This window comes from Elgaria multicarinata, chromosome 15 (assembly GCF_023053635.1).
Source record: "Elgaria multicarinata webbii isolate HBS135686 ecotype San Diego chromosome 15, rElgMul1.1.pri, whole genome shotgun sequence".
Classification (NCBI taxonomy): domain Eukaryota; kingdom Metazoa; phylum Chordata; class Lepidosauria; order Squamata; family Anguidae; genus Elgaria; species Elgaria multicarinata.
Genome location: NC_086185.1, coordinates 12,335,059 through 12,351,168, shown reverse-complemented (window position 1 = coordinate 12,351,168; position 16,110 = coordinate 12,335,059). Strand labels below are relative to the sequence as shown.

Sequence of the window (16,110 nt, the reverse complement as noted above, 5' to 3'; positions counted from 1 at the left end):
AATGACCTGATGGACTGCTGCCAGCAAGGTGGGAGGAGTGACGGAGGAGATTTTTGCCTCTCTGTTCTCCTTTTCCATAATTTCCCACTAGGTGGGTTTTGGAGACCATCTAGAGAAGATTCACAGCTGGGGGCTGGGTTGGGGTTGGAAAGGCCATAGGATTTCTCATATCCCAGACTCTTCCCACCCACTGGAACACCCTCTCTCTAAGGCCACATTTGCTGCCTTGAGAAGCAGCCAGAGTGGTTCTCTCCATGGGAGCTGCGAGGAGGATCGGAACTCAGACTCTCCCTCCTGAGCAGTGTCTTTATCCCCCAGGAGGGGGACTCCAAACAATCCTATCTTCCCTAGGATGCTCTCTAGAGACTATAGCAATGCTCTCTTCATCACATTGGGTTGGATTCAGACTCAGTCATGCTTAGAGGAGACCCACTGAAAATCAATGGGACAAGTTGGTCATGAGTCTCTTAAGTCCAACTAATTCCAATGCATCTACTATAAGCCTGACTAAGTCTGGATACAACCCATTACACTTTGTACTTGCTCAGTGCCAGATCCAGGTTTTTGGGGGGCCCTTGGGCAAGACACCCTCAATGGGCTCCCTGCCTCAGTGAACCTACTGTTTCACCTCTGTTGCCACCCGCTGCTCTTGCTACTCATCTTCTTCCTCTCTCTCTTTCTCTCTCTCTCTCATTATTGCTACCACTTGGATGCTTGACAGGCAGAGAGCCAGTGAGTAAGTAGGCAATGGCATCTACTGCTCCTCCTGCATTGAGCAGGCGACTCAATGGCCTTATAGGCCCCTTCCAACTCTGCTATTCTATGATTCTATGATGCTCACCCCCACTGTTGTCTGGCCCAGAGCAAGAGACAGATGAACAAGCAGGTTACAAGAGGAGGATCAACTCTAAGGGGGTATCTGCTAGGTTGTGAGTCCTCGGCAGATGCCCAAACACCTTTGCTGCCGACCTTGATGTAAAGTGAAAACTGAGAGACCATTAACACCTGGGAATGAGACCTGCAGGCAGCACTGGGCTACAGGAACTGTTGGTTTGAGTCCATGTAGAGTGCCTCCCCAACCACACATGAACAACACACATACTGACCACAGTTTGGACCATTAAGGCTGCGTGGGATTGCTAGCTATCATTATTTTCAGCAGTTTTGCCCACTTTCAGAGGTGGATAGTGCAGCATCACTATGACACATGAAGTTGGCAAAGGAATGAACTGGAGAAAACAGGGCAGGCCACATGAAAATGAGTAACATTTCACAAGGGCTGCAGAGTATGAACTTCCATGGTTTAGAACTTCTGGGCTAATTACAAGCTCATAAAACTCTAGGTTTGAGGACAACTCATAATTAGCTCAGACCCATCACTGTAACTGTCCTTGTCTTATCTGATGTCAAGAATGAGGATGAGGATGACTGTTATTGTGGCTTTTCTTGGCAACAGCCACAAACCCTGGGGAATCCAGTTCCCTAGGGATTCTAAGTTCTTAGAAAGGTCTCAGTTTGACCAAACAGGAACTAGAGGACATGACCATCCTTGCCACTTTGTCACTCTTCCTTGGCCCATCCTGTTTCTCCCATGAGAAGAAGCGAATGAGAGCCCTCGACACTTCTCTTGATATGCACCCATTGGAAAGGAACAGATTGGGAAAGGGAGTAGTTACACAGTTGAATTTAGGGCTGATTCTATGTCTGTCAATACAGTGGCCAAGATACTCTTGGCCACCTACTGGGCATTTCCTCAAAGAAGGTATTTAAGGTTGGCTGATATAAGTCTGATATCCCACAGACTTTGACACGGTTCTCGAAACCTTCAAAGGAACTGGCAAACAGCTACACATCTGCAATACAGCAAGCCCATTTCATAAATATATTCATGCCGCTTTGTGTGTCACTCTTGAATTTGGAATATGTTGCTGTGAAGGTTTGAGGCCTACACAGGCTTGGGTTTGGTTTAAGCCTGAAGGGCCAAAAATCTCCTGATGGGAGGGGGCATTCTTTGAGTTTCATTTTCCCCCTAAAGGAGTTAAGTTTCATTTCCCCAGTTTTAGGTTACCTAATCATTTAGTTTCAGTTCTAGGGGAGGGTATAAAAAGGGGTGGAGTTAATGGTACAGAGGAGAGAGGTAGAACTAGAGAGAGAGCTGCAGAGAGGGCCTCTGAAGAAGAACAGCCAGGAGTAGGCTGGAAGGGACTCTAAGCCAAAGCCTACAGGTGAAAGAGTAGCTAGGCTAGAGGAAACTGCGTTTTTATTTCTTTTATGCCTTTTAAAGTCTTACAGCTCTGTTTGAGTAAATGCCTGAAGTTTATCTGTCTTTACCTTATGTCATATAATCTAGTAAATATTTGTTGTTAAAACCTGGTGTTCAGGAGCGTCATTTATATTACGCCTAAACCGTAAACCCCATGTTACTAAGGGGAAGGTAAAAACTTGATATCAGATGAGAAGGGCTCTTAAAGAGGCAAAACATCTTTAAGGAGCAGATCAAGGGGTCCAGATAAAGGAGGAACCTTGACAGTTGCTTTTTACACTTTGCAAGAGAATGAATTGATGCCCTAGGTTAGTCAGTGTTGATGCTGCAATGCCATGCAGTAAGTCAATGAAGTAATCACCGCACACACACACACACCCTTCCATAAATGTTCATAAAATGGGGGGAATGATTATTTAATAGTACTTCTGTAAGTAGCTTGCTAAGGCACTTCAGTGCCGGGAAAAGGGGACCTAAAAATTTAAAACTAAAGGAAAGAGGACCTTCCAAGCATCCACATGGGTTCTCTTAACGTGAAACCAGCCCGATCATATTCAGCAGAGCCCACTGGGGGCAAACTCAGCAATTTTGGCACAAGTGCCATGTTTTCTAATTAAATCCTGACAACATCAGAATAAAACAGAGTCACAAGAAAATGTCCTCCTGCTGTTACATGACACATTGTGGCAAAACCAACACTGGGACGGGAAATACTGAGAGACGGGGCCAAGGGAGATAATTCGGAGCCTTCATTTCATCAGTGCCTTTATTTCCTGGAATGCTAGGGCCAGTTCACGTAGACAGAAGGTCATTGCTCATGGGCCGAAGCATCAAACGCTGGTTTCATATATGACTCGGCCGTTCCTGATTATAAGAAGGATGGGTGAGAAATTCCTTAGGGTTGTATTTTAATGTGGGAATACCCAAGTTGCACCTCTGAAGACTAAAAACTGAATGCATCTTGCTGCTAAAAACGCATAAAACAGACAGTATTTATTTATTAGCTGGAGGTGACGCTGGCGATGCCCGCTTAAATCAATCCCACGTGCCCAGTAAAACACCCAGAGCAATGAAATGCAAAAAAAAAAAAAAAAAAAAGGATGATGAGTGACAAAACAGTTCATAGAAGGGGAAAATATTCCCCACTTTGAGTGATCTCCTAAATACACCCTCACTCACTCATTCAGCTATCACAACTGTGATGACAACGGAACAATCCGTCATTTGGCAGAGAGCGTACTCTGCCCGTATATTCGCCTTCAGTGCAACAGATGTTTCAGGATGCCTGTTTGATTCTTCTCATGATCTTTAACCATAGGATAAGGGAGAACTCTTGGGGGGGGGGGCTGGCTGATGACTTGGGCAAGGCATCCTCAATAGCCCCCCTTTCTTAGTCTACCCTTTCACCGGCATTTTTGCCAGCTGTTCTTCCTTTCTCTTGTCACTGCTATCATCTGCTCTCTTGCCAGACAGAGAGCCAGGGAGCAAGTGGCCATGGCATCTGCTGCTTCTCTTTCTCAGCACCTCCCTTGTCTGGGCTGGACAGAGAGGCAGCTGAACAAGCAGGTTGTAAGGGTGAGGGAGGAGGAGCACATTCAGGAGGCTCCCGTCAGTGGGCCCCTGATGGGGCAAGTGCCCCTCCGTGCCAAACCTTGACGCCACCCCTGCATAGGACAACAGATGGTAGGCTCCTTACCCTGGTGTCATGCAGAAATTATATTTTAAATAAAGCTGTGTGCAAATGGCCTCTCAAAATGGGTCCAAGAACTAGGGCTGTGTACGAACCCCCTGATCCGCTTCGGTTCCCGATCTGCAACTTCTGGAGCGGGTCCGCTCTGCACCGATTCACCAGTGGTCTGCTTCACTTCACTGCAGAGCTCTGGATCCGAATCAGTAAGGCCCCCTCCCTCCTCCCCCCTTACCTACATCTGTCCGCGGTCTGGCGGCTGCTTCAACTGAGCCCGAGGACTCAAACCGGAAGACCAGTTTGAGTCCTCGAGCTCAGTTGAAGCCACTGCTGGACTGCGGATGGACGCAGGTAAGACCCTTCCCCCCTGCCCCCTTACTTGGCGCAGCTGTTGCACGGGTGGTGGCAGTGGCAACAGGGCCAGTTAACCCCCCCTTCATGCACACCACTTACCTGGTCCGTCGCAGCCCATTGCTGGCTTCACTAGAGCCCGTGGCTCAACCCGGAAGTGTAGGCCCCGGGGCCTACACTTCTGGGTTGAGCCACAGGCTCTAGTGAAGCTGGCGACGGGCCACGATGGACCAGGTAAGACCCCCCTGCCCTCTTACCTGGCTCTGCCACCATCGCTGTACGGGTGGCAGTGGCGGCAGGGCCAGGTAACCCCCCCTCGTGCACACGTCACAGCCTGGTCCGTCGCAGCCTGTTGACAGCTTCACTAGAGCCCACGGCTCAACCCAGAACCGCTTGGGGCCTACACTTCCGGGTTGAGACGTGGGCTCTAGTGAAGCCGGCGACAGGCTGTGATGGACCAGGTAAGACCCCCCTCCCCCCTGCCCCCTTACCTGGCTCTGCTGCCATCGCTGCACAGGCAGCGGCAGCACCGGGTAAGGCCCCCTTACCTTTTATTCAGAGCTCCGGATCGAGGCGAAGGATCTGCCTTCATCTCGATCCACTCCGTGATGCTCCACTGCCCCCCCCCAATTCTCTTCGCCTCCGTCTGAAGGGGAGGTGAAGCACCCCAATCTGCTTCTCCTTCTCTGACCCGAAGAGAAGCGGAGCACAGCCCTACCAAGAACCATTCCACCAACTTCCTCCAGGGAGAGGCGAACTCTTTCCAACGGTTTCTCCAAGATTTGCCCACCACTGCCGTGAGGAGTAGCAAGAGCAACTGTGTCGGCAGCCTGACCACCATTTTGCATCCTTCACAATACCCAGGACCTAGAGTCATCATGGGGCATGGCAGGGGGGAAATGGTGGCCAACACACCCAATCATTTCGGAGACGATTAGGAGAACGTTCTGCAAAGTGGTGCTCTTTTGGTGGCAGCTTGAGACAAAGGGAAAAAATGTTTTCTGAGAAATTTTGGCTTATGATCTAGTTTTTAGGGGAGGGTGAACACACCCGGGTCCGACTTGTCGGACACTTGCCCTGCTACGTGAGCATCTTTAGTGGCTCAGGAGTATCTCATGAGTACCCAAATGGCAGCCTTCCACCCCTGTCCACTGCCTCCATTGTGTGCCACAATGGAGGCTCCTGAAATTACGTATTTCGGCATTGCATAAATGGCATCTGTAAAAGCCCCATTTAGGCAAGAGAAAAGGTGTGAATGCTTCGTTCAGTCCTTGGCCATTTCTATACCAGCCCAGTGTAGAGGGAGGGAGGGGGAGGATCTTGTGGTATCCTGATGGTGAGATCTGCCCCTTAGTCCACATGTGGGCGCACCATCCTGGGAGGAAGGAGAGTGTCGTGCCCGCCATTTTTTTAAAATAATATTTTTTAAAGGAGCTGAGTGCACAAGTGCGCCGACGAAAAGTGAATTGTTTTTTTTTAAAAAAAGGCCCAGCCCCGGTCCCCCAACCCGATTCCTCCTGGCTTAGTTCCTTCCCTCTACTGCTCCCCACTACTCGTGGGGAGGAGGGAAGAAGCCAGGATGGGTGGCCACACCTCCCGTAGTCTCAGTACGTTCCTGAGACCACAGGAAGAATTGGATTTTCCCAGGGATTATTTATCCCTGGGAAAAACCCTGCTTGTCCCCCCTCCTCCTGGGAGTCCCTATGCGTCATTGGGACACACAGGGACTCGGCCGTGACCAGCCCGCTTTTTCAGGCTGGTGTAGAAATGGCCCTTCATTCTTGCATAAATAGGGCCTTCACGCCCACCATTTAAGCAATGGGAGAAATGCTTGGCATCTGGTGGGGGTGGCAGGGGACTCCTGCATGGGCTCTCCTTTCTTGCATTCACACCTTTACTCTTGCATAAATGGGGCTTTCGGGGCCACCATTTGCGGAGAGGGGGGAATTATGTAATTTCTGTGGCACACAATGGAAGCTCTGTACAATGGCGGACGTCAGCTGAGCACTCCTTGGGGTTTGCAGGGGTTTAGAGCGCTGCTCTGTGAACATGTCATGGTGCCTGACTGGGTCCGGAGAGGGGGCAGGCATGAGGGAGTCTGTCGGACCCCCAGACTCAGTGAAGCAATCGCAACATCCTTACTAGTTTTAAAGGTGACTTTCATGCCAGTGACCAAAATGGAAGTTTGGGCTAAAATGCAGAGTACTTGGATTCCATGTGCATCAGTCACTTTTCTGATTACACTTGAAGGATTCCAGAAAAAAAAAAAAGAGAGAGAGAGAGAGAGAGAGAGAGAGAGAGAGAGAGAGAGAGAGAATATTTGGTTTCTGTGTACCACTTTGCGTACTTTTGAAAGCATTGACGTATTTAACATCACCTGTGTATAGTGGCAATCCAAAACAACCTTCTGCAATTTATTCCTCTCCAGATGTGTTGGACTACAATGCCACTGACCATGCTGACTGGGGATGATGGGAATGATAGTCTGACACATCTGGAGGGCATCAGGTTGAGGAAGGTTGTTCTAACGTAACCATTGTGTATACAGCAGATTCCTGGGACCTTCCTTTGTGAAATCACTAGGAAAGTTTCAACCATCCAGTAGGCAAACCAGCCAACAATAATCTATGATTGCTTTGATTGCTTTCATACTGGCAAACAAATAACACTTGTCTTAAAACTCATAAGCTTTTGGCCCAAAAGCTAGAGAGTAAGCAGGCTGTGAAATCCAAGAGGGACTTTACATTTCTTCTTGAAAAGCGTAGATGGAAGAGGGGGGAGAAAAAGCGGCGGGATGGAAAGGGAGGGAATAGCTGTAATATGATGGAAATGGAGAATGATTTGGCTTGATAGTATTGATTTTGCCCGAGAGAGCCGGGCGAACGAGTAACAGTTGGCTGAGGGCAGCTAGTAGAAGACGCAGTGATTGTAATTGTGTTCTCCCTCCATTTGGAATCCCAGTAATAAAAAAAGATATGAAGGGAAAGTCATTAGATTTATGTCCTCTCCTCTCGGAGGAACAATTCTCAGGAAATGCATTGCACTCGGTTTGCAGGTCACCATGGAACGGATGGAGCTGAGCGGCTCGCCCTAAGAGCCAACCTGTTCTGCCTCCAAATCTCACTTGAGCCATTCAGGGCTGCAATGCTGCACCCACTTACCTGGGAGTAAATCCCACAAAGCTCAAAGGGGCTTACTTTCGAGGAGACGTGCATAGAATTTTTCCTCACTTAGGCAAGCCACAGTTTATACAAAGGCAGCCCTGCTCAGTCTGACAGCTTATGGAAGTCGGTGGGGAATTTTGTGTGACAATATCGAGAGGCAAATCAACATTTTCAGGGGAAGGGAAATGTGTAAAATCCGATTATCGGTGGTAGAAGGAGCAGCGGAGGTGATCTTTTAATCAGTTTTATGTATTTTTTATAGTATGTATTCAATGTTGTTCCCTGCCTCGATCCAGAGGGAGAGGCGGGTAAGAAACTACTTCTTCTCTCTCTTCTTCTTCTTCTTCTTCTTCTTCTTCTTCTTCTTCTTCTTCTTCTTCTTCTTCTTATTATTATTATTATTATTATTATCATCATCTTTGCCTCCCCATCCTGTGATCCCCTTTATTTTCATTGTGATCCCCTGTGATCCCCTTTTGATCCTGCCTAGGTTGAGTACTTGTGAGAGGGAGGGAAGGAGGCTGCAGAAGGCTCAGGATAAATTGTATCCTGGTCTCCTCCACTCTCCACCCACTCAGAAGCCCCCTTTCCTTCTCCCTGAAGTCGATTTTCCACCTCCAGAGATGCAGTCAGTGTGATTCTCTCTGCACTGGCTACAACGGGCTATGGTCAGCTGTGTGTGTCATATCTCCGACTCCCCCTTCCAACGTCGTAACCAAAGGAACCCGATTGATTACTCGGACCTGGCAGAACCAGAACCTAACATTAACACTCTCACCCATCACTATCTTTAGTTGGAGTCTGGCAAGGTAAGGAAGGGTCAAAGGAGCCAGAGGCAGAAGATGTGGTCTGGACAGGCTGGAGTTCAGACGAACAAGGACCAAGGGCCAGAAGCAGGGATGTAGTCAGAAGACAGGTTAGGCACCAGGTTGGGCAGATGAAAACCATAGGGCCAGAGGTAGGGACATAGTAATTGATTAGATGAGAGGACGAGAGGTAGTCTATGCTGTTACTCTTTATTGGAAGTCACTGAGACTGAAGAATTCAGCTCAGAGCAAGAGTTATAAAGAACCAGCTGGGGTCGTATCAGCTCATCCAGACACATGGACTTGGCTGGACTGAGAAGCTGCAGTTCCAGCGGTGGCCACCATATATGGGTGGCACAGCAGCAAAATGTCAGAGATTGAGCCTCAGATCAGGACAGATGGACAGTTGACTCAAATGGGCCTCATTTGGTTTAATTTTCCATCCATCCATAAATAAATGAGATTGCCCTCCCAACATTTTGGGACATAGCATAGGAGAGTGGCTTTTCAGGAGCAGTCAGCACCTGATACATTATATTCAATTGCCCTGAAGGAGGACCTGGGGGTCCAAAAATGTTGGAATTGTTTTCATAGAACTAAACATCCTTTTTTTTTTGTCTACTCCCTTGCTTTTGGATTTTCTGGCATTCCTCAAGGGGTTCCCTTTTTGTTGGTTTTGGGTATGTATTCCCTCCAGCATCAGAGGGAATATGCCTCTATATCCCAGTTGCTGAGAACATGGGTGTGAGGAGGGTGCAATTGCACTCATGTCCTAATTGTGGTTTTCCTATAGGCAACTGTTTGGCCACGGCATGAATGGAAGGCTTTGCCTGGGTAGGATGTTGATCTGATTCAACATGACTCTGCTTGCTTATGTTCTTAAGTTTCCCTAAGTGGTGCACAGGACTTCTGAAAAAGTGCTGAAAGTAGCAGTTCAGAACATGGTTGTTCCTCTACTGAAGCAAGAAAATAAAGTCCTGAGGTTGATTTTCCCACATTTGCTGTGAGCTAGCAAACCAGCCTTAAAAAATCCTCCAGGTGTCCTGAAGAATCTATTGAATACTGGGTTTCTTTGTTTGCTTGTTTTGAAGAAAGGCAAAACCAAAAGAGTCTTACATCCTAAATAGTGAAAGCCTGGGTGGGGGGAATCTCCAAAAACTCATATCAGGCTCATTTGAGAGCTGGAGGGTCCTTCTAGGTACCAGAAAACAACAATGAGAACCATACGGATTTGCCCTTCATTAAACAGCGTTTATCAGAGAGAAACACAACCCCAAGTTAACCTTACCTGCAGGGCAAGGGGCTTCCACCTCACATTCTTCAGAAGAGCCGGAGCAGAAACCAGGGTATTCTGAGGCCGTTTCTTCAAGGTTAAGATCACACCATTTGGGTCTTCACGCAACGCATTTACCAGGTTCTTTAACTGCCAGCCAACCTGAAGAGAAATCCCATAGTGGAATTTTGAAATGTGGTTCTTTCTTTCTTTCTTTTTAGCTTCCTGAAACAGTGAAGGATGTTTTGTATGGATTTCTGTATGGTGGACAAGGAATGTCCAGATTTTGACAATACTTTTCTAAGTATTCTGAATTGCTCTTGGCAAGATGTAGAAGCTCTAGAGTTTCTGTTAAGCGTTTTGCTCCTTTCTCTTCAACAGAAAAGGTAACCATTGCTTGTTTTTATTTGCATTTTTTTTAAAAAATGGCAATGTTGTGATAAAATATCAATTGCAATCCAAAAAGCCCTTCTTCTTTTTTTAACAGCAGTGATATACTGCTCTAATTTTTATACCCTCTAAACAAACTGAATTATTGCTTTTAATTATCTTTTCTACTGAAGTATCTGTGTGTTTCACTGGAGGATTACAGAACAGCAGCTTCAGAATAATTACAAAATGAATCCTCACTGTAGTAATAGAACCTTTAATTTGGGGATAGAGGGGTGAGGGGAGGGGTGGGGAGTGGAGTTTGCCAGCATATTGTAGAACAATATTGGTGCAATTTCTTCAAGGTGTTTAATTAAAGATAAAACATCATTTATTTGAGTTATGGAAAACTCCACGGAGAGGAACTGAGTTTCTTAAGTTACTGCGTGCCATAACCACCCATCTGAAATGAATGCTCTGCTAACAGCCCAGGGTCACACGCGTCTCTGCCCTTCTCCAAACTGCTTAGAAGTGTTCCGTGGTTGCTTAAGCATGTAGAAAAACAGAAATAATGACATCCCCTTTAATTTCCCATTTGGAGGACCTTGTGTTTACAGGAACAGAGGGGGAACTTGCCTCCTTGTGCTCATGAATAAACATTTCATCATCCCATAAAATGCAATGCTTAAACAATGTTTTGAAATGGCTGTTAAACAGCCTGGATATATAAATGGAGCATAGAAAAGAGGGTCTCTTTGTTTCTTAATACTCCTTATGGACTGTTTCCAGAACTGCCATTTGAGATTTCAGTGGCAGAGGTTGAGAGCGAGAGAGAGAGGGAGAGAGAGAGAGAGAGATGCAGGTGGGGGCCAGATGCTCAGCAAGTTTTCCAAGCTTGCTCTGGAACCAACATGATATGAAATGGCACAAAAGCAGAGCATTTCCACAGCGATTGTTGTAGTTACATGCAAGGGGGATTTGAAACAGTACATTGCACTTTGCAGTGCTCCTGTTCAGGGATGCCAGCCAGGTAGAAATGCCCTTTTCTAGGGCACCTTAGGGGAGGCTAGTTGCTCCAGTTTCAGTGGGGCGAAGATTCTATTCTGGGTTTCAATCAGAACCAGTCAGAACCCTAAAGGAGCTATGTTAGGGTGACCACATGAAAAGGAGGACAGGGCTCCTGTATCTATTATTTATTTATTTATTTACTTATTTATTTTAAACATTTATATCCCGCCCTATATCATTAAGATCTCAGAGCGGCGTACAGATAAAAACATACTATGGGCTCATCTACACCAAGCAGGATATTGCACTAGGAAAGTGGTATATAAAAGGCAGGAGCCACACCAAGCAGGCTATAGCGGTATGAAAACGGTATGTGGCATGTGTCATTGGGCCTCAACAGTGGTCAGTGCACTTCAATACCGCTATAAAGCAGTAGTGTGGCTCCTGCCTTTTATATACCGCTTTCATAGTGGAATATCTTGGTTGGTGTAGATGTGCCCTTTAACAGTTGCATAGAAAAGGAAATTTCAGCAGGTGTCATTTGTATATATGGAGAACCTGGTGAAATTCCCTCTTAATCACCACAGTTAAAGCTGCAGGAGCTATACTAGAGTGACCAGATTTAAAAGAAGGCACAGCACCTGCAGCTTTAACTGTGGTGATGAAGAGGAAATTTCACCAGGTTTCCCATATATACAAATGAGACCTGCTGAAATTCCCTTTTAAATACAACTCTTAAAGATACAGGAGCCCTGTCCTCCTTTTCATAGGGTCACCCTACCACTGTGGCTTGTTTAAGCTAGGGTGACCCTATGAAAAGGAGGACAGTGCTCCTGTATCTTTAACAGTTGTATTGAAAGGGGAATTTCAGCAGGTGTTATTTGTATATATGGGGAACCTGGCGAAATTTCCTTTTCATCACAATAGTTAAAGCTGCAGGTGCCCTGCCCTCTTTTAAATCTGGTCACTCTAGTATAGCTCCTCCAGCTTTAACTGGTATGATGAAGAGGAAATTTCACCAGGTTCCCCATATATACAAATCACACCTGCTGAAATTCCCTTTTCAATACAATTGTTAAAGATACAGGAGCCCTGTCCTCCTTTCCATATGGTCACCCTAAGCTATGCAAGATGCTGAACCCATTTGGGGGATAGGTTTCAGCACCTTAGATAGCTCCTTTAGCCTTCTGGCTGGTTGTAACTACAACCTAGAATGGAATCTCCCCCTGCCGGAACCGGTACCCTCTGGGGGTGGCTTATTCCTATCACCTGTGTGAATGTCTTTGGACCCTTCTCCAGCCTTGGTTTCAACCCTCCTGCTCCCTCCTCTGTGTTGGGGAGGCCTTTTAAAGGACTCTCAGGCTGATGGCTGCGCTGTGGTGGCACCATACCAGCTTTGTCAATTTCGGTTTCTTTCAGGGCTGTTTGAGAAATGTATTTGAGTTTCTTTTTATCAGGATTTTACCCAGTTTGCACCTTCTGCTCTGAACACGGACTCAGATGCAATCTGTGGCCGAAGTCCGAGCTTGCAATGAGATTGGCGGACCCTCCCCCACCAAAAAAAGAGAGCATCCAATGGCATGCGTACATTTCAAAATGAGTACATTTCAAAAATGTTCACAAATAAGCTTTAAACATGGGAGAAGAGGTACATTTCCAATATATGCATTTCAAAACTTGTACTTTTCAAAATGATTACATTTCAAAGATGTGCACAATTCATGCGTACCTATGGAAAAAGGCATGTGGAATTGCGCACAGATTTTCATGCGAAAAGGGGGGGAACTCACAATCTCATACGGACTTGAATCAGGACAAGCTTTGACATGGAATTCAGACAGCTCAAGTTTTGCTGATTCATGCACCTGTAGTTTCTCTCCATTTCCCATATTTTTAATCTTATGTTCAGTTCATCACAAACCTTGCGATTTTTTAAAAGTTTGCATGAACATTCATAAGCATTTTTTCTACACATTTCTCCTGATGCATGAGTTTTGTATGGATTTTTGCCTAATAGGCACACTTTTTGTAAGTGGTTTTCTTACTACCATGCACTATTAATATTTCCCATCTAATATACACATTTTTGTAACTTCTTTTTTTACTGGAGAAATCCACTGCAAGATTTGGAGGAGTTTTGGTTCGCAGAGTGGTTCGGAAGTGCAAAATTAGGAACATGTGCATTAAAAAGCCAACTGAACAAATTCCTCCACCATCTTTGATGTTAATATCCATCCAGGCCAGCTGAGCTACTGAGGGGCAGCAAACAGCATGTAATATCAGAGCCTGCAGTGTGACCGGAAATACAAGAATAACAACCTTTGGGCAGGGACGCAGCTCAGTTGGTAGAGCATATACTTTGCATGCAGAAGGTTGTAGGTTCAATCCCTGGCTTCTCTAGGTAGTAGGGCTGTGCATGGATCCCTCGATTTGCTTTGGATCCTGATTCGGACTTTACGAATCACTCTGATTCGCTTCGTGATTCGGATCTGAAGCGGTGCACAGCCCTACTAGGAAGGGCTAGAAAATAATCCCGCATAAAACCTAGGAGAGCTGCTGCCAGTCAGTGTCAACAATATTGGACTTAGATGGACCAGGGATCTAACTCAGAATTAAACAGCTTCCTATGTACAGAACAACATATGGTCTGAAACCTGGGGGAGAAAGAGGACACTCCCTTCTCTCTATAAATGACATTTATGGTTTTCAAAGTCATTCCTGAGAAAGGAGATGATGCCTTGCAGTGCACAGTAGAAATTCAGCCTTTTTTGCAAGGACTTCACAGAATGAAAAAACAGGCTCCAATCCTAAACGCGCTTTACTAGAGAGCAAAACTGCTGGACATAGTAGAGCTCCCTTTCTTTGGGGATGCACTTATTAACTCACACAAGTTCAGTTCTTCCTTCAGGCATAAACCAAATAATTTATGAGGTGATTTCTTTTAACCTAATGAATGTCCTTGGATATAAATCAATGGTAAGTTTATTACTTAAACCTTCTCCTTCTTTCTTTGGGTCTCTGCATTTAAGCTAGATATCAACAAAGACTAATTTTCTTAACATTTAAGAATCTTTCAGAGAGCCAGCTGCAATTTTAAAGTGGGGTCTACATGTTATAATCTGGTAGCCTCGGTAATTTTCGCCAGCTCCTACTTACAAAAGAAAGCTAAATAATTAATGTCTTGAAGATAAATTGCTCTAAGGAAAAACCTTAATGAGGAAGCCATTAAAATACTAAGAATATACACGACTGAGGGCAACTTGCCCTGAATGTCAGCAGGCTCCGATGGAAAGCTCCTTGGACATTATCGATTGTATTGCTGAGATATTATATTTGGGCAAAAATAGAAAGATTACATCACAGCAGACTGGAATTCTCAAAATAGAATAGAAAATTGAGCTTACCATCAGCATTAAATCCAAAGAGTCAGGGGACCTAATGTGGTCCAACTAAAATCAACTCTCAACCAGACTCCACACAATCACCAGCAAGCCTTCAAGAAATGCAACTATAGAAAGCCTGAAGAAGCTGGTCCACGCAAGACTCACTTGGCAACACAACACACCCCATTTAGTATTTATTATTAACCTTGATTTACACACTCATTTGCTAAAAAGCCATCAAAGCATTTAAAAGAAGGATATTGTAGAGTTGGAAAAAGTGCAGAAAATGGCAAATAAAATGATCAAGGGGTTGGAGCACCTCTGTGGAAAGGCAAGGCAAGAAAAAAAGAAAAACAGGGTTTCTCAGGAAAAAAGTAGAGTCAGGGAAGAAATAATAAAGGTGTACAAAGTTATGAACGGCGTGGAGAAATTGGATAGGGAGACTTTTTTCTCCCTGTCTCATAATGGTAGAACCCCATCCCATGAAGCTGATCGGTGGGAGCTTCAAAATGGAGAAAAGGAAGGCCTTCTTCACACAGCGCATGGTTAAACTATGGAATTCACTTCCAGAAGATGAAGTGATGGCCACCACTTTGGATGGCTTTAAACGGGGATAGAACAATCTCATGCAGGAGAGCGCTATCAAGGGCTACTAGTCCTGATGGATATGTGCTACCTCCAGTATTAAAGACAGTATGCCTACATACACCAGTTGCTGGGGAACATGGGCAGGAGAGTGCTATTGCACTCATGTCCTGCTTCTGGTTTTCCTGTGGGCAGCTGGTTGACCACTGGCCTGGTTCAGACAACACGCTAAACCATGCTGCTTAACCACAAAATGGTTAAGGGAATGCATAAGAATGGCTCTTCTCATGTTCTTAATGCAGTGCACCACAATTTAAACAATTCAAAACAATAATAATAATAATAATAATAATAAAACCAAGAACATTAAAAAGAGCCAAACAGGAAGAGATTTCAAAGGGAGACTCCTGCATGAAAAAAACTGCATCAGAACTTAACAATAAATTTGCTCCTCTCTATTTGGGCTTGAAGTGAGACAATTGTGTCCTGTTTTCCACTATAGTTGTTAATTAACATGGCAAATTGAGGGTACTTGTGTTTTCAAAATTACTGCTGTTGTGGGTGGTTGCTGTTTTGCATATATTAAAGTTTTAATTGGCCACAGAGTGTACTTTTTGCATTTAACGACCCCTGGACCCCACCCTGCTTACAATTTTGTCCTCTGTACTAATTACAACATTTCATGTATCTGATGCAGTGGGCTCTGTGAAAGTTCATGCCATAATAAATCTGTTCGTCTTTAAGGTGCCAGCAGACCCCTCCCCCAACTAAAACAGCCCCATTTTGGGAGCAGCTGGTGAGTGCACCAGTGTGGCTCTTTGATCGTCACCAAACTTTACTGTACTTTCAGTTGCTAAACTTTAGGACATGTTATTAGGGTGACCATATGAAAAGGAGGACAGGGCTCCTGTAGCTTTAACAGTTGCATAGAAAAAGGAATTTCAGCAGGTGTCATTTGTATGCATGCAGCTCCTGGTGAAATTGAAAGTGAGTCGAGAGATCTGGTAGGTGGGAGGCTGGGGGGAAGGGGAGGCAAGGAAGAGGGGAACGCATGGTCCCAAAGGCAGAAGGCATCACCCCCTCCTCCCCCCATCAAAGACCCCCCCCAATGCAGATCAGGAGCCATGATTGCACCCAAAAGGAGGAAAGGAACCTCTCGTGCAAGCACTGAGTCATTACTGACTCTTGGAGGGATGCCAGCTTTTGCTGATGTTTTCTTGG

The 16,110-nt window shown here is 45.5% G+C and overlaps 1 protein-coding gene across 1 annotated transcript in view; it reads right to left on the bottom strand.

Moving 5' to 3' along the window:
• The window catches only part of LOC134409345 (connector enhancer of kinase suppressor of ras 2-like), a 376,171-nt gene that overhangs the window by 120,079 nt on the left and 239,982 nt on the right, over positions 1-16,110 (bottom strand). The window contains exon 9 of the mRNA XM_063142057.1: positions 9,560-9,706. Coding sequence (XP_062998127.1) covers positions 9,560-9,706 — 147 coding nt within the window. The remainder of the gene's footprint in view (positions 1-9,559; positions 9,707-16,110) is intronic.